The sequence below is a fragment of the Podarcis liolepis genome, assembly GCF_965112155.1.
Source record: "Podarcis liolepis genome assembly, chromosome: 14".
NCBI lineage: Eukaryota > Metazoa > Chordata > Lepidosauria > Squamata > Lacertidae > Podarcis > Podarcis liolepis.
In genome coordinates, this window is record NC_139569.1 from 29813443 (window position 1) to 29841288 (window position 27846).

General features: G+C 42.9%; 1 protein-coding gene across 4 annotated transcripts; it reads right to left on the minus strand.

The window, feature by feature from the left end:
• Positions 1-45: 45 nt before the first annotated feature.
• On the minus strand, positions 46-27846 carry CLPX (caseinolytic mitochondrial matrix peptidase chaperone subunit X). 4 transcript variants are annotated; one of them, XM_083475086.1, is made up of 14 exons: positions 27567-27846; positions 24386-24546; positions 23067-23184; positions 15697-15851; positions 14820-14979; positions 13431-13472; positions 11893-12069; positions 10602-10766; positions 10288-10376; positions 9388-9552; positions 7381-7680; positions 7001-7093; positions 3040-3146; positions 46-1843 (listed from the first exon to the last, which is right to left on the minus strand). In XM_083475086.1, exons 1-14 carry the CDS (start codon positions 27634-27636, stop codon positions 1753-1755), a joined length of 1893 nt encoding a protein of 630 aa, XP_083331212.1. In that variant the 5' UTR covers positions 27637-27846; the 3' UTR covers positions 46-1752. The 4 variants fall into 4 exon arrangements, with proteins under 4 accessions (XP_083331212.1, XP_083331213.1, XP_083331215.1 ...); XM_083475087.1 differs by having other exon boundaries at positions 24386-24510; positions 27567-27780; XM_083475089.1 differs by lacking the exon at positions 13431-13472 and having other exon boundaries at positions 24386-24510.

The window sequence follows — 27846 nt, forward strand, 5'->3', positions numbered from 1 at the left end:
ACTTTTGTAAGCGCACCTCAACATGAAGGAAGGACATCAAGCTTCTAGGTACAGATTTTAATTTCAGAAATGAATCAAAAACATACACGTCCTTTTGTGTTTTTACAAATACTTTACTAAAGGATCAAGTTAACTTTTAAAACAAAGCAATCTCTGCTTTGCTAAAAGATTTAAAATAACAAGATGCAGACCGGCGTTTTAAGCTTATAACTTAAATAAGAATTTTGTGCAAACAGTGACTACTGATTACATGAAAAATATTATACAATTATATGCTACTTTCTTGTGCCTCTTAATGTTATAAGAAGGTAGGCTGGGAAAAATACCTGGCACCAAAAAACTGATGCATGATGGTTCCAGTACGTTCAATAAAAAGTACTATATTAAAATATTGGCATAGAATTTTCTATATTCTATGGTCTATTTCTTCCTGTAAACCTTTGTTCTGTCAAAAAAAGGTATAGCAAGTTCCTGGTTCATCTGTTCTCGTAATATCCATTTTTTCCTCCAAAACCTACATGTGATATTTAATCAAGGTAAGTAAAAATGAATGAACCCTTTGGTATTATATCCAATTATTTTTAACACATTACATTAAGTTTTTCGTAAAGTGGTGCAGTTTGCTCTAAAATAAGGTCAATCCACAACCTGTTTATTCTAGAGAAATCCCGCTGGTTTGACTAATATGGAGTTTGGGGATCAGAAAGTACTGTCCTAAATCTTTCATATCCAGTTTTTAAGGGCAGCTTTCATCATAAATGAAACAAGTACCTCTAGCACCCACTGCATTTAAAGCAGAAAAGATATTTAGTGCATACTGAATGGTCTTTCAAACAAAAGTAGATTCAAAATATTTGTGTGTTATGTTTCCCTGCTCAAATTGTGTAGTATAATTATTGTAAAATTCCTCAACTATTGGCAATACCTGCATTGCACTCTAGAACTGAAAAAGCTAGGGCTGAGCTGAAAGGTCTTCAGGAAATGCATTCAGTAGAAAAAAGGAGCTTTTGAGGGGGCTGATGTTTCCTCAAAATTTTTCTTTTTTTGTACTGGTTCACAGTTTGAAAAATAACCTTCCTATTGATCCTAGTAACAATGATGTTGCCATGCAGCCAGATTGTTGTCGTATGATGGGAAAAAGCTATTTCAATGTATTAGCATTGTTTGACCGCAGTGACTGTTGTCACACAGGCTTGTAGTTGATCAGATCTGGCTATGTCATTGCTACTAAGATGAAATCTAAATTGGAACAAAAAATGGCACCAGCTGCAGCTGACTGAAGTTGAGAAAAGAGGGTTGCAATGGTGCACTGCTGCCTTCATCAAACTGTTAGGATACAGTGCAGGTTTTGTGTGTGTGTGTATGTTTTGCATTAACTCTTCAGTGCTCCCAGTGGTAATAAATGGCCAAAAAAGTGCTCCAAAGGCGAAAGGGATGAATTTTACAAGGGGAGTACACCTTTTCAGCTCAGCACTAAAAAAAGAGAGCATTTTTTTTAACTGAACAAAATATAATATACATTTCATTTCTGAACATTATGTCACTGAAGTCCAAGTGTCCACCAAAAAAAATAAATCAGTGTGATGTTACGCAAAATACTTGATCTGATTTCCGTTAGCGCTGCCAACATTTTCTGAACATGTATCATATTCAGGAGAGATCCAATGTTATCAAATAGGCTAAAAAGCCGGATGTGGTCTTAAAAACAAAATCCCCATTAAGTGCATTTTCTGCAGAGCATTCTGACAGCATTTAATTGTTTGCAGCATCTGCTTGGCGAGCCCAGTTTTCTTCTTCTACTCCTGAATCGTATTCTTCTTCAGAAGCATCTTTAGCTGGAGCCCTGCAATTAAACACAAGTAGGATCAAATACAGTGGTACCTCTGGTTGCGAACGGGATCCGTTCCGCGGGCCCGTTTGCAGCATGAAAAGTCTGCAACCTGAAGCGCTGTATCTGCGCAGGTGCGTGCTGTGATTTGGCGCTTGTGCGCATGCGCGAAGTGTGATCTAGTGCTACTGCGCATGCGCAAGCAGCGAAACCCAGAAGTAACCCTTTCCGGTACTTCTGGGTCGCCGCGGGACGCAATCTGAAAAAACGTAACATTAAGCAAATGTAACATGAGGTATGACTCTACTTCCATGTAATGTCTAGAACAAGGAGCCATTTCAGCCCAGTTGAACTTTTGATACTGATCCCCAGGACCACAATGCATCTTTACCTCCCAACTTATATTCTATAGTAGGGACGTTGTAAACTGTCATGTACTGAATCAGATTGTTGGTTCACTGACTGGCAGCAAAGGAAAAAGGGAGTCTGCATGCAGAAACAATGGCTCTTTCTCCGAGTACTTTTAGCAGAACGGCAGCAAATAAATAACTATTAAAAGAAAATTGCTACAAAGTAGGTGGAATTGCTGTTCAAGAAGAATCGATCTACTGGTCCCTTGGATCAAGGAGAGAATCAGTTCTGTGGACTGTTGCCTTGAAAGTCCATTAGAAAATGAAAAATGAAATGGCAACTTAAGACTGCACTTCTTGTAATCTTTTTATCCTAGCAACGCACACCAGAAATAATGGACTCAAAACTGAAGCAGGAGGCCTGACTGGATGGTCACCTATGATTACTTCCTACTCTAAATATAAAGTATGTCCACCACTGGAGGTAAAGTATGCTGCTCTTTGAAGGTTAATTGCTTTTTTTAAAAAAAAACAAACCCCACATTATTATTAAAATTAGTGTCCTTTCAAAAAGACAGCTTTCAGTAAGATTCCTGCTTCCAATTGGCCTAATGGAGCCTCTTTCAAATGCAAAAATCTGGCCTCTGAGTTGAAAATACAAAAATGTGAATGTTTATTAGCCATTTTGTTCAGCCTGTTTGTGTTACATGCTAAGCAGCCATCTACTGTAAAAGGTAGCTTAAAAATATAACTGGAATTTTAAAAAAATATTAAAATAACTGTGAAAAAAAGTAATTGAGAAAAAGTGTTTTTGTTTATTTTTGCATCAAACCCAATCTAGTGTTGGAAACCTGACATTACCTGACGTATCCGGGGTCCTTCTTTCCTTCCACGACATCTTTGTCAACCTCCACACATACAATGTCAGAATTGGGGACTTCAAACATGGGTTCCAGCAGTAACTTTTCCTAAGGGGTAGAAGGATAAGCATCAAGGTTTTGCTTACACAATCTCTCTTCCAATGAACACCTAGCATCAAGGTTTTGCTCACACAATCCCTCTTCCAATGAACACCTAGCAATAGACAGTTTGCTACAACCACTTCTCTGCCTGAAAGAGGCATAGGGCAGTAGCCAACCAAGCTACTATAGTAAACCTATTGAAACTAATGGACTTTAGTACAGTGGTGCCTCGCAAGACGAAATTAATTCGTTCCGCAATTCTCTTCGTCTTGCGGGTTTTTCGTCTTGCGATGCACGGTTTCCCATAGGAATGCATTGAAAATCAATTAATGCGTTCCTAGGGAAACCACCTTCAGGCCAGGTCCGGGGACAGTCTGTCCCCGGACCTCTTCTGAAGGCTGGGGGGGGGGGGACAAGGGCTTTTCTTCCCACCCCCAGCATTTTAAAAAACCCTGGGACAGCGGAGGACTTCTCCGCTGTGCGGGGCTATCTTAAAATGCTGGCGGGCGGCATTTTAAATCGCCCCGGACAGCGGAGGACTTCTCCGCTGTCCGGGGTGATTTAAAAGCCCCTGGGAAGGCAGGCAGGGGGGACAAAGACTTTCGCCCCCTGCCCGCCTTCAGAAGGTGTTCCCGCCCCCCTTCGGAACATCGTTCCGAAGTGGGGCGGCTGGGGCAGCTGTTCCCGCCCCCCGCCCCACTTCGGAACAGCTTTCCGAAGTGGGGTGGATGGGACAGGTGTCCCCGCCCCCCCCGCCCCACTTCGGAAAGCTGTTCCGAAGTGGGGCGGCGGCGGCAGGTGTCCCCGCCCCCCGCCCCACTTCGGAACAGCTTTCCGAAGTGGGGCGGCGGCGGCAGCTGTTCCCGCCCCACCTCCCCACTTCGGAACATCGTTCCTAAGTGGGGCGGCTGGGGCAGCTGTTCCCGCCCCACCTCCCCCCTTCGGAACATCGTTCCGAAGTGGGGCGGCTGGGGCAGCTGTTCCCGCCCCACCTCCCCCCTTCGGAACATCGTTCCGAAGGGGGGCGGATGGGGCAGCTGTTCCCGACCCACCTCCCCCCTTCGGAACATCGTTCCGAAGTGGGGCGGCTGGGGCAGCTGTTCCCGACCCACCTCCCCCCTTCGGAACATCGTTCCGAAGTGGGGCGGCTGGGGCAGCTGTTCCCGACCCACCTCCCCCCTTCGGAACATCGTTCCGAAGTGGGGCGGCTGGGGCAGCTGTTCCCGACCCACCTCCCCCCTTCGGAACATCGTTCCGAAGTGGGGCGGATGGGGCAGCTGTTCCCGACCCACCTCCCCCCTTCGGAACATCGTTCCGAAGTGGGGCGGCTGGGGCAGCTGTTCCCGACCCACCTCCCCCCTTCGGAACATCGTTCCGAAGTGGGGCGGCTGGGGCAGCTGTTCCCGACCCACCTCCCCCCTTCGGAACATCGTTCCGAAGTGGGGCGGATGGGGCAGCTGTTCCCGACCCACCTCCCCCCTTCGGAACATCGTTCCGAAGTGGGGCGGATGGGGCAGCTGTTCCCGACCCACCTCCCCCCTTCGGAACATCGTTCCGAAGTGGGGCGGATGGGGCAGCTGTTCCCGACCCACCTCCCCCCTTCGGAACATCGTTCCGAAGTGGGGCGGCTGGGGCAGCTGTTCCCGACCCACCTCCCCCCTTCGGAACATCGTTCCGAAGTGGGGCGGATGGGGCAGCTGTTCCCGACCCACCTCCCCCCTTCGGAACATCGTTCCGAAGTGGGGCGGATGGGGCAGCTGTTCCCGACCCACCTCCCCCCTTCGGAACATCGTTCCGAAGTGGGGCGGATGGGGCAGGTGTCCCCGCCCCCCTCCCCCCTTCGGAACATCGTTCCGAAGTGGGGCGGATGGGGCAGCTGTTCCCGACCCACCGCCCCCCTTCGGAACATCGTTCCGAAGTGGGGCGGATGGGGCAGCTGTTCCCGACCCACCTCCCCCCTTCGGAACATCATTCCGAAGTGGGGCGGCTGGGGCAGCTGTTCCCGCCCCCCGCTTCGGAACAGCGTTTTAAAATGCTGGGGGTCGGCAGCGAACGCTCCCGACCCCCAGCATTTTAAAATCTCCCCGGGACAGAGACTTCTCTGCTGTCCCTTGGAGATTTTAAAATGCTGGGGGTCGGCAGCGAACGCTTCGCTCCCGCCCGCCAGCATTTTAAGATCACCCGGGGCAGGCGGGGGGGAGGCAGGCGGGGGGGAGCAAAGACTTTTGCCCCCCGCCGTCCTTCAGAAGAGGTCCTCTTCTGAAGGCCGGCTGTGGGCGAAAGTCTTTGCTCCCGACCGCCAGCATTTCCCTATGGGCTTTCGTCTTGCGATGCAAGCCCATAGGGAAATTCGTCTTGCGAAGCGCCTCCAAAACAGAAAACCCTTTCGTCTTGCGGGTTTTCCGTCTTGCGAGGCATTCGTCTTGCGGGGTACCACTGTATAATGTTCATTCATGTCAACATCTCTACTTAGTAGCTAAATAAGGTGAGAGCTTAGTTGACAGACATTTGTCAGGAATCCTATCACAATGCTACTTTGCCAAGGCTGCCATCAGCATAGCTACTTTCTTCTAACTCCACCTTAAAAACAAGGTGGAAGGGCTGTGGCTCAGTGGCAGAGCACATGGTTTGTATGCAGGTCTCATGCAGGTTCCCTAGCATCTTCAGGTAGGCATGAAAAAAGACACCAGAGACCTGATGCCAGTCTGTATTAGCAGTGCTGATCTGGATGGACTAATGGTCTGACTTGGTGTTGGGCAGCTTCTTAAATGGCCCTACCACAAGGCAAGGTGAAACAAGTGCTTGAAAGTGGTAGATTATGAAATCAGCATGGGTGACAGAATAGAAGACAGACATAAATGACCTATGGGCAGGATCTACTGGTAATGTTCTGTGCAAAACCCACTCAAGAGCTGTACAGGACCGTAGAGCTGTTGTGCAACTCATTTAAATGATGCATGTGCGGGAAGCTGTCTAAGATGCAATTACGCTTCCAGATTCCACTCTAGCCATTCCAGGCCAGCCCTGCTTCAAAGCCACTTCTTATGCAACCTTCAGCTCTCTGCTTTGGGCCAAACATTAATTCCCTGCCAGTCTTGCTCTTCCTCCAAATCAATCTTTGTTTTTGCTTTTTCCGCCTCTTTGACTTGATCACACATTTATAACCTTCCCCCTTTTATTTAAAATAAGAAGTACTTAGTCAACAAAATAAAGATCCAGAATACAGTCAATGAGAAAAGCAACTTCCACCATGATGGTAATAGAATTAGCACCACCATTAATATGCTTTTGATTTCACTACTGCATAGGAAGACTCCATTTGTTTGCAAAAAGATTGCATAAGATATGAGCTTCCTCATAATGCCCATATTCATTTTCCATAACATCTTTGTCTGATACTAGTCTTGTAATTTTGGCATTTAAGAACCCCAGCATTAGGTAAATACATACTGCTGTCATCATAATAAAGCAGCTGCTCTATAGCTTTAGACGCCACTCCTTTTAGTACTGTTAACAAATATTTTAGTGTCTAAACTCAGTCTTTCTTCCAGAACATGTAGAACTATCACATGGCACGGTCTCTTTGGGACTGAATCACTTTAGATTGCTAGGAAGGCTTTGCAAGTTGGAAAGTCTTTAGGTAGCATGGGCTAGGCTGAAAATGTTTTCCCCAAGATGAGATTTCAAGCTGTAGGGAAGATGGTTTTTGTTTTTTAACAAGGGTAACTGAGCCACTAATGATCTGATTTCTAAAAATCTCTTTGTGATTCACCTCCCAGGGCAGACAGTGGGATTTCAATAAACACAACTAATGGTTATGTCCTAGATCATTGATACCAGTGAAGAGAAACTAGCCTTACCATTATAGATCGAAGACCTCTTGCACCAGTCTTGCGGTCTAAGGCCAACCTGGCTATAGCCTTTAGGGCATCTTCAGTAACATTCAATTCACACTGGAAAATGCAAGACAAAAATTACACTCTGTAGTTCCCACCTCCCTTCCTATGGAAACTAATTGCATTTGGACAAGCATAAATTAAATTTGGAGTCATTTTTCCTTTTGTTTTTCAGCAGGTAATGCAGTCATCATTTAATAGAGCTGCATATTAATCACAATTTTTCTAAAAATCAATCTAATGTTTTAATGTGTCCAAGAGAGAGTCCTGCTCTTTTGGAAACAAAATACTGGTAACAAGAAAGAGCTCTGAACAAGTCTCAAGTAGCAAGAGAAAATCCAAACCTTGTCCATGCTGAATAATGCCTGGTATTGGGGAATCACTGCATTCCGAGGCTCAGTAAGAATCCGTACAAGGGTTTTCTCATCAAGGCTGTGCAGGGGAACCACCACTGGCAAACGCCCCACAAACTCAGGGATCATGCCAAATTCAATAAGATCTCGTGCCTCCACGTGCCGAAGCAAGCGATCTTTTTCTTCCATATCCTGCTGAGTGCTGGAATCTCCACCTACATTAGCCAGGTCTGCAGCTGCTGCAGCCCTTCGGCCCTTCCCCAGATTTGATGGAGTTCCGAAGCCAAGATACTGCAAAGACCAAAAAGAGAGAGAGAAATATAGACTGCATTTAAGAAGAAAGTCCCAATTACATTATGTATATCTATCTTGTATTTGACTAGACACATCAATACGTGGTGGAACACTTGACCACCTTAGTTGGTCTTTAAGGTGCTACTGGACAGTTTTTTGTGTGGTTTTTTTTATTTATTTTGACTTAACCACCTTATTACCTGAACAGCATTTGAAAAATGTGAAATCTTTACCACTCTTTCCACAATGAGCTTAGAGTGGGATTTCAACCTCCCAACAAACCTGTGAGGTTGGGTAGGTTGATTGTGCCTTATGAATGGGATTTGCGAGATTTGAACACACAACTTGTGGGATTTGAACCCATAGCCCAATGCAGCAGTCACTATATGCACGAGTTCTTGCGGCTCTAGTTTTTCAATATAAAAGTATTATAATTGTCAAGAACTAAAGAGTTTTATAGAACAGTAACATTTTTCATCATCTAAAATGCCCATATGTAGTTATGTCAACCTGACTACATGTTGATACTGGAAAGTGCCCTTTGGAAGATAAGCACATGGGATCGCCAGGCTAAAAATAAAAACACAACCCTCAACCCTTAGCAAAGCCAAAATATAGGCATTTATATGTTCTACAGTTGTGAATAAAAAGTATAATCCAGTGTGCTAGATAAGCCAAATGGGTGGCAGCTCACCCTTGTGCCACCCTTATAGGGATAACAGCTGCAGTTGTTGAATGCCAGGTCAGCTTGGAGTTAAGACCTCCTTCAACCATGATCTGATTGTGGATGAGGAGGCAGTTCTGGTCTGTGTCACTGAGACCTGGGTGGGTGAGCAGAGTGGAGTTGGTCTCACCCAGTTGTGCCCACTGGGGTACTTGGTGCAGCCATCAGGGAAGACTTGAGGGTCAGGGAGAGGGAGTTGCTGTGATCTATAGAGATTCTCTCTCTCTCTCTCTACAAGCTCTATTTTCAGTTGCGGGGGTGGGGATGGGAATCTGAAGTGTGTGTTTCTGACATTGGGCAATCGGGACAGATTTGATTTTTCGTTCTTGTTTTTATTATGTCTTTTGTATTTTTATCATGTATTTATATGTTATGAACCACCCTGAGATCTACGAATGACGGGTGGTATACAAATTTAATAAATAAATGAAAAACGCTGAAAGGCAGCCACTTTGGGTCTGCAACAACATGCCAGCCACGGAAGGCCTTGGGTAATGTATTTCACAGCACAATGGCTCCGATCCTTTCCAGAATAGCTACCAGCAGTTAAAACCAAGTGTACCTTGCATGACTAAAGGTAAAGGTAAAGGGACCCCTGACCATTAGCTCCAGTCGTGGCCGACTCTGGGGTTGCGGCGCTCATCTTGATTTATTGGCCGAGGGAGCCGGCATACAGCTTCCGGGTCATGTGGCCAGCATGACTAAGCCGCTTCTGGCGAACCAGAGCAGCGCATGGAAACGCCGTTTACCTTCCTGCCGGCGCAGTACCTATTTATCTACTTGCACTTTGACGTGCTTTCGAACTGCTAGGTTGGCAGGAGCAGGGACCGAGCAACGGGAGCTCACCCTGTCACGGGGATTCGAACTGCCGACCTTCTGATCGGCAAGTCCTAGGCTGTGTGGTTTAACCCACAGTGCTACCCGCGTCCCTTTTACCTTGCATGACTAAATTGTACAATTTTAATTCCACGTCTCCTTACCTTTTCATTTTTCCTCCGGCTGATGATTCTGTCAAGACCATTAAAAGCACCAGAAGCCACAAAGAGGATGTTGGTTGTGTCAACCTGCACAGTCTCACCACGTAATTTACGGGAGTTCTTCTCTGGAACATTCACAATTGTCCCTTCCAGTAACTTTAACAAGCCCTAAGTTAAAACAGGAGAGGGTTTAGCAATGTATTCACAATGACATGGCAACCTTGTGCTCAGGGGTGATCGAGTCAACAACCTGAGCCATTTGGATGTTTACACAAGTCAGCCAGGGCTTTGAAAGAAGCACCAGTCATATCAGCTGGAAAATCCCCAAAGCTGTCTGCAACCCATTGGATCTATCAGCCTCTGAGGGCAGACCATCCTAATAAGTCCCCTGCTTCTGCAGGGAGAAGGCGGTGAGGAACTAAACCTCAACTGGAAGTGATCTGAGCATGGCAAGGGACTGATGTCAATACCTCCCACCCTCTTCCTGCCCAGTTGAGAAAACAATGTCCAGAGCGTGGTCTGCCAATGATATGTTGAGACAGCTCCATGCTTGTCATGGCAGCCATGAAGTCCTAAGCCACCCCAGAGCCAATTGCCGCAGCCTGGATGTCGAAGTGCCCCCAAACTGGCAGGTGTTTGAATGCCTCAAGCAATGGAGTGGGAGTATGCCTTCAAACTCTACTCCTGGAGCTTCCCCTGCAAACTCCTTGGTGAGGAGTGAGTGGGTATGGCTTCCTGATAGCTGGGCCAAACTGGAAGGCCTGGAGGGCCACATTTCGTCCGCAGATTGGAGGCTTTCCACTCTTGAAATAAAGCATGGCTTAATGTTACATGCAAACTAGGACAGTCTATCTAGAGCTTGATAGTTCCTGACAGAGCAGCAGCAAAGCTCTCGATACTCACTTGCTGAACGCCTTCTCCTCCCACATCACGCAACTGATGAATGCCTGGCACGCTGCCAATCTTATCCACTTCATCCAAGAAAACAATTCCTGTAAATTAGAGGCAATTAATGTGAAGAGCATTTGGGTTGTGCAAGAAGGACAATCTGTACACAGTGAAGGCCATCTTTTTTAAAAATAGAACAATATGCTGTGGCAGTGTTATGAAATGCTGCCTACTGCATAAGAAGAACAACCCAAACATTAAAAGAACAAATTAAAAATGTATGTGAGGCTTTACTGGCACCTCCAGCGGGAAGAAGTGCCCAATTTTACCTTGCTGAGCTTTTTCTACATTGTAGTTTGCATCCTGTAGTAGTTTTGCAATAACAGACTCAATGTCTTCTCCCACGTAGCCTGCTTGAGTCAAAGTGGTACAATCACAGATTGCAAAAGGGACATCCAGGCATTTTGCCAGAGTCTGAGCCAGCAGGGTTTTACCTAGGTTAATATATATATATGTTATTAACATTCACTTAATGGCTTATTTTTATAAAATTTAATTATTTTCCAGCAGGAGTCAACTACCAGTGATATTTGCTTTTGTACTAGCAGATCTAGAAATTCAGGTAACCTGGCATGCCCAACCATTTTATGCCTACAAGGTTTATTATACAACTAGCAGGCACTTAAGGAATACCATTATACTAATCCAATAAAGTTGTGCATATTTATTTCATTTTTGCAAAAATGACTACAATGCTATGGTCAACTTTTTATTTAAAACACACACACACATTTATAGTCCAAAGGAAGGGTTACAAGATTAAGTAAAGAGACCATTACAATTTTCTTGCTAATATGAAAGGTACAATACCAACTCCATTACTTCATTTACATTTTCTTTGAAATAAATAAAAATAAATAAATAAAAGCAGCTTATGATATTGTCAGCACCTAGTTTACAATATGTTTATAACACTAGATGCAGTGGTATGTGTATTATTGAATTAAAAACTTTGCCTTTAAGCTATTACAGGCATGCTGCTATTTGGAGCAATCTCTGCAGCTTCTCTTGACTGCCATATTGGACAGATGGAATCTAAATGTTAATGAAATATTAGACTCAGAAAAACTGTCAGCGTGATAGCTACTTCTGTAAGATGTGAAGTACACTTCTTCAGGAAGAAACTGCCTTCTCTCTCTCTATTCTTCCCTAAAAAGGAACTCAGTCAACTTAAAGGGTAGCTAGTCCCCATGTAAAGCTCCTTCCTAGAGCTCCTTCCTAGAATTTTGCTCAAAACTGATGTAATTTACCGTATTTTTTGCTCTATAAGACGTACTTTTTTCCTCCTAAAAAGTAAGGGGAAATGTGTGTGCTTCTTATGGAGCGGATGCAGGCTGCACAGCTATCGCTGAAGCTAGAACAGCAAGAGCGATCACTGCGCAGTGATCCCTCTTGCTGTTCTGGCTTCTGGGATTCAGAATATTTTTTTTCTTGTTTTCCTCCTCCAAAAACTAATTGCGTCTTATGGTCTGGTGTGTCTTATAGAGCGAAAAATACAGTACATAATAATCTACCTAACAACCTGAATGTTATAACAAGGTACAACACACCCTTACAAACCTGATCCAGTTGGTCCAAGCAGCAAAATATTACTTTTTTCAAGCTTGATGTCATCATGAGTTGAATCTAACACTTCGCCTCCTCGCTTTTCCTGGGGCATCTGTTGGTTCACCTGCTGCTGCATTGACGCTCCCAAAGCATTGCCATGGGGGCTAATACCAGCAATCTGGAGAAGTTCTGAAATGTACAAGTCAAATTAACTGAGAATCAAATTGACTCAATCTAGATTTGTTTGAGACAGCCTGCAGAACATGCACATATTTTTCCAGACAACTCCAAGTATTGTTCCATCTACCTGAAAATCGAGAGAGACCATAGCATCTGAAAACCAGATTGCAACACACAACATCATGGGAGGATTTAGATTCTAACAAATATTTTGGAATAAAGAGATCAGAAATATTCTAGTTGAAGTGGAAGTTTCTCATTTCCCATTTCCATACAAATTACTTTTTAGGCAAATTTTCATCTGAAGGTAATCAGAAGTCCTTCAGGTGCCACAGTAATGGGAAAAATGTTAAATGGATAATAGAGATCCATGATAGTGACTCTGCAAAAAGTTACCCAATAAAAATATCGCAGGCAAGAATTTCTTTTAATTCAGGCCCATCAAGAAAGGAAAGAATTTGACATTTAGATATACCTCACTGGATACTTCTTTAGTTTTGTAATTTAAATTAAGTGACTCTATGCTGGAACTGCACAATAATCTAAGCTCTAAACTTCACATCACAGCCATTGTTAGTATCAGATCCACAGGAAGTTTAAGCTTTCACTCACATATCAAGTATTAAAATTATTTCTAGAAGTTCTGAGGAGGTTTTACCTGCCTTCAACACACCGTGTTGAAGTAAAGTCAAATCATCCTCCTTTTAAGACCCTCCCTAAATCACAGAAGAGGAACCCATTGATCTCCAGATTCTGTTGGGACTCCAACTTCCATCAGCCACAGCCAATATGGCCAATCGTCAAAGATGATGGGATTTGTAGTAATCCCACTACATCTGTAGGTTAACAGGTAACTCACTCCTGGTGGAAACACAGAGGTATTGTTCTCACAGCCAACCTGTGTCTGGACTGTACTACTGCAGATTGCAGGTGAAGGCTCACATGTCTGGATCATACTTCATCAAAAAAATAAATTCTGCACCCCTAGAAAGCAATCCACCAGAACCCTTCTCCCTGGCATGGTAGTTTTCTATATGTAGGTATCCTGCCCCCATAATGTTGGAGCTTTCTATCACATGGGCTTCTCTCCCACAACCCAACCTGAAGTAATACAGCTATAGCACAATGCTGACCATTTCTACTAAGCAGTAAGTCCTGCAGAATTCAATCAGGCTTAGTCCTGGGTAAAACTGCAGCTCTAGACACAGGTTTTCTACCTCAGTGAGAACTAGGCCTGAGTGGCTATTTAGAAAATGAATGCAGTCTGGATTTGCTCTATTATTTTTACAGAGTCACAATTAAAATACTGCTCATGGTTCAATTCAGGCAAGGAGATATTGCAGAGGAGGACATGAGGAGAGCCCACTTACTTGTAAATCTGTACTCATCCTCCCGTCTTCTGATTTCTAATTCTAAGAGAGAGGATGAAAACAGTAATACGATACATATATTTATATATGTATAAATGTATAAATGAAAAGAAAAGCATGACACTTTCTTCACCTCTTGCCCTCTTCTGAATACAGGTTTATGGAACAATTGATTTAATTTATATTGCAAGAAAACTCCTCCGCAAACATTCAGAATTTTAACAGCCTCCTTAATTTTTTATCTTAAAAAAAAAAGGAATGGAAGTCAGTATTAAAATAGTTATGCTAAAGAGTTGATATTAGTATTTGTAATTTTAAAATGGAGTTGGGATTAAGAAAAGCAAGAGATACAAAAAATGAACACACACAAAAACTCTACACTTGCAGTGCAAATCTTATACATATGTAATCAGAAGGTGTATTATAGAAAAAGAAAGAAAAAGAAGCCTTGCTAAAATTTAACAGCATTAAATGGGTCAGACACTTCTCTTATGAGCCAGTTGGATATTTGACTTTTTCCAGGAACAGCAGACATATTTGTCATTTTGAAACCTCGCTCAATTTCAGAAATAGGAGCATCCATAAGAGATCACACTCTCCAGTTGCCATCTATCTCCAGGTGTAAATTTATCTGCTCCAACATGATAAGAACCCTTAATATATTTTTAGCATTCAATTACTGTTTCTGGGTAGCAAGCAATGCTGGTCCTTATCAGAGTAGACTCACTGAAACCAATATACTTAATTTACTTAAGTTCATTCATTTCAATGAGTTTACCATATGACAATCACCTGCTGTCATATGTAATTATAAAAGTGAACTAGGGTCCACTCTGTGATGCTGGATTAAAGTGACTTTGCCCCCTAAGCACAGGAGAGTTAAATTAGTTTTTTTGTTCCATGCATACTACCCACCATTGTATTCTGGGCTGTCTTTCCATATATCTGAAATAACATTACTTTTGTTCTATATCAGGGGTGATAGTCTATACGCAAATAAATCTAGTTGTCCATTAAGAATATTCTTGCCCCAATATTCCTTTAATGAAGGCAACTTATTCAAACCTATTACTTAAAAGGATTCTACCTTTTGATTCTCATGTGCTGAAAAAATTGAGGGAAGAATATAGTGTATGATAAGTACGTAAGTAAAAGTCAGCTTTCAAAAAGGTTCTAAGAAAGAAAAACTCCCTGTTAAACTGCAACAGTGCAAAAATTGAGGCAGAAACAATCAAATAATTTGGGTTGCCAATAATCTGTCTATCCTGTGGATAAATCACCAACACTGAAACGATAACAGAACTTGGCACCAAGATCACACAGGGAGGAGACAGCATGACTGATGGTGCCAGACATATCTGCACATACAATGTAATATGAAAAACAAACCTCTTGGTGTTAAGGAAGTTTGCTTTTCAACTTCAGCTTGCTGCCTCAGGTTGGCAGGGATATTGTTGTAGATTCTTTTATAATGATTGTACACTGCGACCGAAAGCACCTTCTTGGCAAAACACTGGCCAACAACATACTTGTCGAGGTAGTTATAAATCTGGCCGGAAAAAAAGAAAAGAAATAGTCAACGGATCCCCTCAAGGCCAAAGGATGTTTAGTTAATAATACTGATCACTTTAAACTCACTTCCAGTGGGGTGATGGAAAATCCCACACTTAAATTCCCAATAGTAGATAGGTAGCCGTGTTGGTCTGCCATAGTCAAAATAAAAAAATTCCTTCCAGTAGCACCTTAAAGACCAACTAAGTTAGTTCTTGGTATGAGCTATCTGAAGAAGTGTGCATGCACACGAAAGCTCATACCAAGAACTAACTTAGTTGGTCTTTAAGGTGCTACTGGAAGGAATTTTTTTATTTTAAATTCCCAATATATATTTTTGCAGGAAAATTTATCCTTTGAAGGTAACCAAGGTCTTTGGTTTCCTCCCCAAATCCTGGGAGCACACAAACTAGGGATTTTTTAAAGTAGTGGTGGTGGGCTTATATTGCTGAACTGCATCAAGAGCCCTGTTTTTCTTCCCAAACCCTTTAAGAAAATTTAAAGGAACAAATGAAGCTTATGGGTGATACCCAATGTAAGTCATACTTAAGAGAAGTCCAGTGACTTCATTGGGTCTAATAAAGAGTATGACTAACCTTGGATATCACGCTATGAAAGCAGAATAAAGCAGAATTTTGTTTGGCTTTGTGAAAAAACAAGTCACGAAACTTCAAGGCAAGATAATCAAAGTCCAGTCAAAGAAAGAAGGCTCTACTTTTTTTGGTGGAGGTGGCGGCTTCTGTTGGAAGGCCAACTTCACAGCTTCGGCTGCAGATTCCGGTTCTTTAATGATGCTCTTCTTGGAATCCGCTTCTGACAACACGACGAAGAAGTGGTGGCATTTTTCACATTTCACAAAGCGGGTAGAAGCTGAAAAGGGCATAAACACAAATGAGACAATAGTTATTTAGTGACAACTGATTTATCCAGCAGTTAAGAGTGGATTAATGCAAGTAAAAACTTATGGGACAATTGGAATGCTTTAGAGTGTGGGTGGAAGACTGGCCCATGGTTTGGCTTCTCCTTCTGGCTTAAAGCCTCCCCTCCCCACTCCATTTGCAGCTTGAAAACAACCTACCACTGGAGCAAATGGGAGGCTGTTTTTAAGCAAAACCGCTGTGCAGGGAGGCACTTGAGGGGATCACTGGATACCCCCCTCCCCCTCTATGTGCTGCACATCCCCCTCCTAAAAATATCTAGCCCACCTCATGGCAATTGAGCCTGAAGATTACATTCCAAGAAGCCCCACACCCAGCTGCAATCTTCATGAAAATCACCTGCCTCCCACTGGAAATTAGACTTTTCAAGTCCCATTACTGGGGAAGGGAGAAAATAGTGACAGTCTGCATATGTGTGTGTGTGTGTGTGTGTGTGTGTACGTGCACGCACACACACACACACACACACACACACACGTGAGAGAGAGAGTGCAAATATGAATATGTGCATGGTGTGCTTGCATATGTGAGTGTGCAGTGTGTGCAAGAGTGTGGGAGGGCTAGTCCTACCTCTTGCCAGATCTGACTCTACCTGCTTTTGCTTTGGGCCACAGCCATCATTGGCATGTGGCCCATGGAAGGTTGTTCATAAAGGAATGTAGCTCCAAGCTTGAAAAGATTCCTCACCCTGGTTTATAAGTTCATGTTTTTCAGTTTATCTTCCAAAGCATAGCACCAACGAGCCATTTCATGCACAACAAAAAAACCCCTTCAATATTATAGGGTTTAACCAAGGTTCTATTTTAAACTCAAATCTTACAAGTGATTTCCAAACAACTGGCTCCGCCAGTGGGCCTGTGTTGCTCCACTTTTACCCTGCCCCACCCTGGTAAGAGGAAGTGCTGCCGAGGCCAGCAAGCCACTATTATACATTGAAAAAACTACACAGTTCACTGTCTCAAAAGAATCAAGGAACACCACCTCAGTTTTCTGCATCCAAGGAACCTTTAGCTTAGAAAACACAATACAAAACATCAGGGTTTTTTTCTACGTGTCTGAGGGGGCTTTTGTAAAGCACCGTCTGGATGGGAAACTGTTAAGCAAATACAATAAACTAAGCTCTAAACTTGGTCTCTTCATTAGTGGGTGTTGCACTCTCAACCCAAGAGGGAAAATCTCCCCACTCGCAACTGCTCAGTCATACTAACTGTGCAGTAAACACTGCGATCCTGTGTCCAGCATGTAGAATGGGGCCCAAACAGACTCCCAAGGCACTTATATGCTGGAGGACGTTTTGGACAGGTGAAGTGTAACTAGAGCTAAGAGCCCAAGGCCTGAAACAGGAGGTCAGCAAATCCTTTCTACTTTCCAGGAAGAAATCTTACACCAGTCTTTCCTGATGTAAAACTAACTTTGTGAAGCACTAGGAACATTCTCTGAGGACAAGAGGCTTATTATTCAGCAACACAGTTTCAAGTTGTGTTGTTTTCCCAACTGGCTTTTTCTCGACATTTTTAGTGACTTAATTACTAGGATTGTTTTAACTATGTTTCCCAAAACAGACAACACTCAAGCAGGACCTGAAGCTTCCAGTTTTGCTGGGATGCAAAGCGGCTTATATTTGATAAGCATTTTTGTGTTCCGAGATAAATGGGGAAGAGCAACAACTGCAAAGAGTTATTAGATTTTTCTTTCAAGAAGCAACAGTTACTTCCTCAAAAATGACACTTTGTTTAATATTATGGGATGAGTAAACATGGATATCTTATAGGAGGGGTTCCTGGGCTGTGGGCTGCAAGCTTTAGTCAACAGCATGTCTGGATTTGTAACTGAACATAGGATATGGCACATCTACCACATTAAACATTTGAACTGATCTAAATGTATTGTTATTGCTTCTTTTATTTCTTATATTTCACAATATATAGGAAATAAAAGAAGCAATCAATTTAAAATCATACAACAATTAGCACAGTGCATTAAAATTGCTACAAAAGGCAGAAAAATCTTAAAGTGGTCCACCTGCCAAGACCCTCAGCAATTTTCAGGAGGTCTGTGGGAAAGAAAATTTGGGAACCGATGTGTTAAGATCTGGTTCTAAGTAGCGACAGTTTAGCTGAAAGATGAGATAATTGATTCAGAGCAGGAAAAAAGAAGTACCTTAATACTGGGGTCTGACTTACAGAATAAGAAATGTAGAGCAAGTGAAGCGATATATTTGATTGCATCTGCAAATATGTGATCTCATATGTACAAATGCCACGTTTAACTGGCTCTCTCTGTATCACAAAGATAGGTACTGGAATTCCACAGGGTTGTAATATGAACAGGGGAAGCCAGTTCGGGCCAAGCTAGACAAGATGTGGGCAACATTATTGGCTGCTCATGTGTCCGCTCTATTCACAAACAAATTAATCACGGGTGTGCTGCCAAGCTTTCTGTGGCTGTTATGTGCATTGTATTATCTGTTTTAATATTCTAATATATTGCTTATATGTATATTTTTAATGCTCTGTAAGTCATTTGGAGACGTTCAGGTAAGAAGCAACTAACAAGTCAGGTAAAAAAATAAATAGAAGTGGGGCAAAGGGGTCTAATTTTCACAACCAAGTTTGCACAGAGCTGAACCTTTCCCTGCCTGCTTGCTTCCAGCTTTAATGTGCCTGGTTCCAATTCCAAAGCGACTTGGACTTTTTTTTGGGGGGGGGGGGAGAACCTGAACCAATGAGGCACAGTGAGATAAGGCAGGAGGTGGTGCAGGGTTCAGCTTCTGTCATCTCTGTGCCTTTTGATGCAGAACACAGACATACCCACACTTTATACACAAATGAGAAAAAAGCAAGAAGGGATGTAGGCGCCACAGGCATGCCCAGTTTGTTTCCTGAATTATATTAATCCAATAAACAAATATCTGTGATAGAGTCACAGAGCACAGAATAGATGGGAGTTTCTATTTTCCCAGATACTAGAAAGACAGGGACCTTGGGTCACTGCCCAAACCTCCTGTCCCTATATTTTCAACTACATAACTTTCCTCTGCTTCTTTCTTGAAGACCCATTCTGAGCCTAGCACGCTGCCAGAGGTCTAGAAATGGAGGGGGCACCTCTCCATGATCCTTTTCTGTGTAGTATAATCTTATTTGTGTGTCCAAGAGCACAAGTGCACAGCCACGCAAACAACAACAGAGTTTTGTCATCAGGCTTGTATTTCCCATTTATATATGCTATCACTCTGTGATCCAGAAAATAAGCATGTCCGTGTTCCACTGATGAGGAAGATTTCTCCACAGCACAGAACAAAGCAGCATGAGGATGCAGCAGACACTGTGTTAATTAGATTGCAATTAGTCGGGCCCTGCTGAGAAGATTTGTGTTCCAAAAGTCCCAGCAGGGATAAAGCCATAAACGTCGAAACAAACAAAACTGTCTACTAAAGCCAATGCCTCTCTCCCCTGTCTATTCTACAGAGCTCTAGCAATGCGCAACCTAAGCTCCACCCAGATTCCACCTGTGGTCCTCAAATGCCCTCAAGCCCAGGAAGAGAAGCATGACCGCCTCTGCGTCTAAGACCAGTCACATGAAAAATGCAGTTTCAGACCTTTGTACCTTTAAAGGCCTTTTGATAACTAAGATCACATAGTCCAGTACCACAGCAAACTTGTTTTTGACCTATAGAAACCCACACTATATTTGTTGACAATGTATTTATGCTTGTTGGAGTCTAAGTCAATGAGATGACGCTATATATATATATATGTATAAACAAGGGGGGAGGAGAAAATGTAGAGAAGGTAGAAGTCAAAGGAAAATGAAATGCAAAAAAATTTTGAGTGACAATTAACTGAAAGCAGAACTGAAAGCAGCAACAGCAGGCCCAATCAGGCCTTCCCACAGCAGTGACAGCTCTGTTGGGCCGCCTCCTGCTGTATGACGTCACACACGCGTGCCGCCCCCCCCCCACACATTGGGTGGAACCTGGCACCTGTGTTTTTGTTAGCTGTGTGGCTCCATGGGGTCTGAACTATTTTGCACATATGAACTGTAGGGGTTGGTGGTGAAGTATACCTGATCCCCAAAATCAGGGCTATCTGCAGGTTTATAAAATCTAGAAGTAAAAAAGGAGTTAAACACAACAATAACAATCATGTTCATTTTTGACTGCAATGGCAGAATGGTAACAGTAATAATTTAGGTTAGAAGTTTAAATTGATTCTCTCTCCGCCCCCAACTTCAAGGCCCCTTTGCTGAGCAGTGAGAGGTTCAGCCAGCTAGTTAGCTTTTTGCACTACTTGTCTTGCAGTCCTGGGAGATTTTCTTGCCTTGAGTAGCAAGAGGGAAGGGAGATGGAGAGGATGGTTTAAAAGACTCCAGCAGCAGAAACATGCTATCAACAGAGAGCAAAATCATCCTAATGTGTCAAATGCCTGGGAGAAGACATAAGTTGTTACCTGGCACCAAAAGGATGTTACTGATAGTATCAGATGGACTTCACTGCGGAACAGCATTCAACAAGCAGAAAGTCACAACTGAAAAGGCCCTTTCCTTTGTTGCAACCCTCTGAACCTGCCTCAGGAGGTCTCAAGTGAAGAGTGAAGGGAGATTTGTATTAGGAGAGATGCTCTGAAATATATTGTTTCATAGTGGAAACACTTGTGATTCGACATGCTTTCACATTATAAACAAACAAACAAACAAACGAATAGTTCTGTTGGGTGAAAATAGTTCTTGGCTTTGGTATACTAATTAACATATGTAATGTGTGGTAACAAAACCATAATTTCAGTTCAAGCCACAAGTAACTGAATTGCCAGAAAAAATTGTAATCCAGCTGGAAGGAGAACAAGACTTTCCACAGCTCCACATTCAAGGGAAGGTAAAAGGTAGACTACTGAATCACACGGAAAGATCTCAGATAACATCTAGAGTGGAGGGAATCTTCCAATTAGATGGCTTTTTGTACTACAACCGCTAACTATTCTTACTACTAGAACTTGTGCAGAGTCAAGAGACCATGAAAGCTCAGGCTTGTTCTGATGTAACATTTGTCTCCACTGACACAGCGCTGGAATGACTTCTACGGAGGCATGCATAGCTGAATAGATACTTCCACATCCTGTACTGGTTTGTAAAAATATTAAACTTCTTAATTTCCTGTTTCTATTCCCCACCTCCAAACCATGGGCCTCGGTGCATACTTTTCTAGCCCTGAATATTAAATGTTATTTCAACATCTCTACCCACTTGAGTTTTCAGGCAATATCACACAGAGAGGAGGCAACAGAAAACAAGAAATCTGCTGACAGATCACTCTTGCAAAGTTCACATTTCAGTTCCAGATCCCTATTCCAAGGAAATGATAGGCAGACAAGCCTATCTAACAACAACAACAACATTGTTTTTGGATGCTATAAGCCAGCATAGGGTAGTGGATACTGTCTCACCATTCAGTCATAAACTTCAATATTCCTTAGAATGGCTTCAAAGCAGCAGGCCAAATTAGCCCTTGTCCTGAGGGAAAGGGTTGCAGATCAGTGGTACAGCATCCAGGTTAAAACCTTGGCATCTCCAGGCAGGGCTGGGAGAGACTCACTGGAGAGATGCTTCCAATCAGTGCAGACAACACTAGATGGACCAAAGGTCTGACTCTGTATAAAGGCAGCTTCCTGGGGGCCATTAGGAGGCTCTGACTAGTGCCTTTTTTGTTTCTTCTGCTGTGATCATTGCTGCTGCTAACTAATATTAATTAATTAGCCAATTAAATATTTGTTATGTTTTTATATAGGTCTTAATAGTTTCCTAGTCACCTGGGAGCCTTTTAGTAAAAAAATTAAACAAACAGGCTACCAATATTCCAAACAAACTGAATAACTTTGGGTCACACACAGTCACTTACACACCAGTCAACTTCACTAGATTGTTGTGAAGTGAAATGGGATAGCCCCCTGCTCTGCCCCATTTACCACCCTGAACTTCAGTCAGGAAAGACAAAAAAAGACATGTGAGGAATTCAACTGTCATGTGGAAACTTATCCCTTAAATCCTCCTAAAAGACACTAGCTCCTCAAGTGAGATTAAGGGTGTCAACACAAAAATAATCTTGCCTACTTCCAACCATCTTGACTACTGGGGGAAGCCCATTTATATTTCTGATGCAACATTAGCTAGAAAAAAAGAAAATTCATTCTGACTGCTTTCTGGGCATGTTGAAAGCTGTTAGTTGCAAGAAAAAGGACTGAGTCAGTGTTTGCAGTGATAAGGTGCAACTCTCCTCTCTCAAAACCCTGGAGTGCCTTTTATCACGCCCCACCCCTTCAGTGGAGAAAAACCTGTCTATCTATCAACTGCTGCAGACCCAAGATGATGCCAAGGAGGAAAACCCTGGGAAGCCATTAATCTTCTTGCAATTATGCCTAACAAAATCCTGCTTCTTACAACTCCACCTCACAAACATGGACCTGACACATGAGGAGAGGCACAGGCAGCAAGCAGCAGGTCCAACAGGATTCCTGAGAAGTTAGTAGGAAAGTAGGAACAGGTCAGGTGCCCAACAAGAGGTTTCTTGGATCCAGTGCTTTTTTTCTTTAAAAGATGTTTAGGGGTACTCTCATTTTGACTCAAGAAAATCACCATTTTATAGTTCAAATAGGGAAAAATAAATACAGTAAATGGACTTAAGTACAAAGATTCACAAAATGTTTAGGGGTATGCACCCCCCCCAGAAAAAAGCACTACCTGGATTCCATTTTTTAACCCACTGGGAACCCAAAAATGTAGAATCAGGTTGCTGGAGAATATGAGCAGCAATTATTATCATCATTATTATTATTTTAAGATGCATACTTTGCTGTTTGCTCACCATTAAGGCTCTCTATTCAGAACTGAGCTGATCCAGCAGAACAGAAGAAACACAATACCAAGGGGCAAGGTTTATATTGGCCATACTGTACACGGCTATAAGATATTTATTCCAACTCCTGGGATGTTACCTTCAACCTGTTCCAGAATCAGCTCTTACACATAGTTAAACACATACACATGCAACTTATCATTCAGAAGGAATAATTTTAAAAACCCTAAGTTATAAATAATTTTCACAAAAAATGCGAAGTCAATCTACAGAGCCCCAAAAAGCCCTGCTACAACTTACACACAAAGGTCTCCACATGTGTGCATAAGTCACCACACTTTGGGCAACGCAGCTGGTTTCCGCCTTTGCCGGAGCCTCCAGAACTTGACTTCTTGCTGTTGCCTTCACTAACAGTTTTCTAATGGAAGTAAATAAAACAGGATTTGGACTGTTAGAGCCAGGCAATAGATTTACAAACTTGTTGCACTTCACATTATTCCTCCTCGCCCCTGCCTCCGTCAGCATGTTCACCCAACTAGAAACAAGGTCTCTGGTTTTACCTTGTCCACCCATCCATCCCCGCCTGCCCGCTTCACTCCAAAGTTCCCTGCTGTTTTCTACACAAACATGGCAGCCATGTCCACCCTGTGAAGCTGTTGTGTATTCTCATATATTTCTGAGAAGTTTCTTAGCTCACTAAAATATAAATCATTCATGTGAAGAGGTTTCTCATTAATATCAATGAAAAAAATATAGAGATAAAAAAACTAAAGGAGTCTGGAAGCGGCACAGTGCCAATTCTAGATTTAGGACAGCAGGAGGGGCTCCATGCCAGTCTCATGGCTACCCTTCTGCTTGCCCCCTCCCCCTAGGCCCAATCCTGAAACTTCCCAGAGGGGAAGCACAAGTCACTGCTCCGTCTCCTCATTCCTGTCACTACTTATATGAACAGAGAATACAGGTCAACTTGAAGTGACAGCAAGGAGCAGCAGGAACAGGGCCAGGAAGCTCTGGGGGTAGGCAGTGGGGCCTCAGCAGGGGTGCAGGCTTTGAAGGTGCCTGGCAATAATGATCCCTGATGTAAGGATTTTATTTCAAAGCTAAAGTAATCTCTCTCTCTCTCTCTCTCTCTCTCTCTCAAAGGCCCTCCACAATTTCAACATGTTTTGTCAGGAAAGAAACAACACACATACCCCAAAGTATTGAATTTAAAGAGGAACCAATTTTTATGATTTTATAACTAAGCTTCCTTGGCTCAACTCAGACATCATGTCAAACTATATATCACAGTCTAGAATCCAAATCAGGATTTGAGCACTCACATGCACAAGCAACTTGGATTCATTCATAAGGCTATCTGCAGTGCATCAGGGTCTTTATCCATGGTTTTATGGCATCTCTACACAGTCATTCCCAATTTAGTGTTATCCAGTTGCTATACAATATATTCACTTAAATAGCAGAAGCATGGATTCAAATTGTGGCCAGAAATCATGCTGAACAATTTCTTTTCAAGTTTTTAGGAAGCTTCTAAATTTTGGTTTTTTAAAAAGAGAAAAACCTAAGTACTGTGAACACTTTTTTTGGAATAACAAGGTCTACGGAAAATGCTTGCATACCTTACTCCCATCTCCTGAACCATCTTTGCTTGCACCATCCTTTGAAGCAAAATATGCCGGTGTTTCAGAGAAAGTTCTCAAGGGAATACTTCTTAGTGACCGTGCTTCAAAAGTCCCAATTATTCCTAAAACAGGAAGGCAAGAACGGCCACATGTAATACCTGCAAAAGAAACAAATTCTTTTGTTTTGCAAAACAAACTCAGCCCACATTGTAGACAATCTACCATCAATCCAGCTAAAGTCACTTTTTAGGAACTTTGCTCCAATGAAGTCACTGCATCTCATTTCCACCAAAGGTTGTGACCAAAGGACTCTTTCACCTTCCACAGCTATCAAAGAGCAAGTGTTCATCATATGGAGTGTGCCCTCATTCAATGTGCAAATTGTTTTAGGATCAGAGTGATTGCTGAGGTGGTGGGACTGGAGCAGATGTGTTGCCATATCGATAAGACCTGCTGCAGGCTCACCTATTGGTTGGAGAATAACGTTGTCATGGTGCTCCTAAATCAGATGTAAGGACATCAGCGAGACACACCAATATGGATATGTATGCAGTTGGGTCATTATGCAGAAGATTCGCAAAGAATACAGATTCACTGCCTTTGGCTATGAACAGAAAGCTAGCAGCCCCAGCCAGTATGACAAATGGCCTAGGCAGGCATGTCCAAAGTCCGTTTCGGGGGCCTAATCTGGCCCATCAGTTGGTTTAATCCTGCCCCTGTGGCAGTTCTAAAAAAAGGTTGACAATTTTGGTCAGCCCTCATGCATGCTCACTTTATCAAATCTGGACCTCTTTGAAAAAAGTTTGGACACCCTTGGATGGGAGCTAGAGTCCAACATCTGGAGGGCCACTGATTAATCAGTGACAGTAAAGTTTAGTCAGTAGGCTGAAAGTTAAGAGGTGATTAATGAAAAATAAAACCTTTTCTATTAACAATGTATGGTAACCTTTCTTTGAGAGATTCTAAGTTTACCCATTTTTCCAAATCTGAAAGAAATCATCAACATATGTACTGCACGGAATGAGTTGATTCATAGCAACTTAAAACAGTCTTCCCATGTGTTAGACAGCCCTCTTGTATAAACATAACATGTTGCTCAGACATTTATATGTCCTACCTTTTTAAATGTTAAAAATCAAACCAAGGAATCTTACAAAAAATAAAAAACCACAACAAAATTAAACAAACTCTTAGTACAGTCAACTTGCATGTGGGTTATGTTTCAGGGATAGTCTGTAAAAACACGTATAATCAAGCCACCCCCTTGGAACTGCCCCAAGCAAGCAATGTTACCTTCTAGAGCCTGTGTACCAAACAGGTATTACACCCCAAACAAGGCAGAGCACTTTTAAGCTCTCCACCTTGCTTACTGGGCTCTGTTGTGAGAACCTCCCAGAGCCCAGTAAGCAAGGTGGAGAGATAAAAGCTCTTTCCAAACCAGGAAAACACATTGCAGAAAGAGCTTTTAAGCTCTCTGCCTTCCATAAGTTTAATTTGTGTGATTTCTTCTGGTTGGGCTTCAACAGCACAGATACATGCTTAACACAAAATAAACTGCAGGAGGAAAGCAGCCTCACAAAAGGTGTATAAGCAACAAAGGCTAACAGTGCAATCCAAAGTACATCTACGTACTCAGAAGCAAGTGCCACTGTATTCAGTGGCACTTAAACACGGGTAACTCTGCATGGAATTGTAGGGGTAAGGCTGCAAATACTAAATATACTTTGAAACCAATGGGAATGATATCTGTATAAATACACCTAGAATTCTGCTTTAATTCATTTAAGGAGTTGAAAGCACTTCACAGAGGTTACTTCAGTACTCTTAACAACTCCTCTGCTAGGCAGATCAGTATTATCACCCCTCTTATTTCAATTTACAAAGGGGGATGGGTGGATGAAGCATTTGTTGCTACTTTTTTAAAGGAAATATATTGTTGGACCCCGCGTTTGGATGGTGTTTATTTTCCCTGCCTGAAAAGATACATAGACACTTTACAGGGTTACAACATATACCGAAGGCCAGCAATTAGGTAATAAATTAACTATGGACCCAGCCTAAAAGCCTCCTAGAGAATTTGTGGCAAATTTCAACCAAAATTTGAGCTTTTAATTTATTTCAGAATTTATAAACTACATTCAGGGAATACCTGAGCAGGGTATACGAAGCATAAAACAGAATAAAAATGTAAACAAGAAATAACAAGACCAAACAAGATAAAAAATAAACAGATTTGGGAAGGCCTGGGAGAAATGTTTTCAACAAACACCAAAAACAAAATGCTGGAGCTTGCTTCACTTCTAATGGAAGAGAATTCTAGAGAACTAATGATACACCCCAACCCTTGCAAGGGAAGGCTCTCCTATTGTTTTTTATAAAGTTTCTTTGAATCTATTTTATGGTTATATTTATTTTCTCACGACCAGTTTTGGTCTTATTTCGTATACTGACTCAAAGTATAATTAATGAATTATGTTTTTTAAAAACAGCTAATACACAATTTATGTAGATTTAATCAACAAATCTACACGTTCTGGCACACTGGGCTTCAGTTCCATGAAAGCCTATGCCATAACAAATGTGTTAAAACTGAAAATCCGAACCTCACTTTTCCTAGGCTAAAGCCTCACTAAACTCAAAAGGACATACTTGTTGAGCAAAGATACATGGTTAGGATAGCACTGAAGGTGCCACACAATACAATCCTTGAATTGTACCCAACATTAAGTTATACATACCCAGGGTAGACCCACTGAGGTCAATGGACCTGAATTAATCGTGCCCATTAACGTCAACGGGCCTACTTTTGAGTGGGATTTGGATACAAACCTTGTTGTTTTGCTGCAAGACATTATTAGGACAGGTTACCCCTCTGAAAGCTGACAGATAATAATTAAATTGCATCCATCTGGAAGCCTGATGGGCTATAATAAACAAATCCTACACCTCTGGAAACTGCTGGATACTAACAAATTAAACCCGACGCAGAAGCTGATTAAAAAAAATAACCGTAAATAAATGGTGTGGGGGATATTTTGGGGGGTGGGCAGGCCTAGCTTGTAAAGGGCGGGGCCAAGGCCTACCTGAGGGGACGGGAGGGGGCCGGCTCTAGGCCGCGACCAGGGTGAGCTGGGTTGGGGGGGGGGAGAAGGGGAAAGGGCTGCCCCACCCCCGTTACCTCTGCGCGCGGACGGCAGCGAGGAGCTGAGGAGCCGCGCGGCCGCTGCGCAGGTGTTACAGGCGGCCATATCCGTGGCCCCGCTCCTCCTCCTCCTTCCAGCCGGGAGAGAGCGCCTGGCGTAAACAGCTCGGCCTTCTCCACGACCCCACCGACAGCCTCCTTCTCGACGACCTGTGTGGCGTCACAGGCCCCTGAGGAACTGCGGCTCCCGGCATTCGCGGCGCCCGACCCCGGGGCGCTGGGGGCGGAAGGGAGCGCGCGATGCTTCCTGGGACTA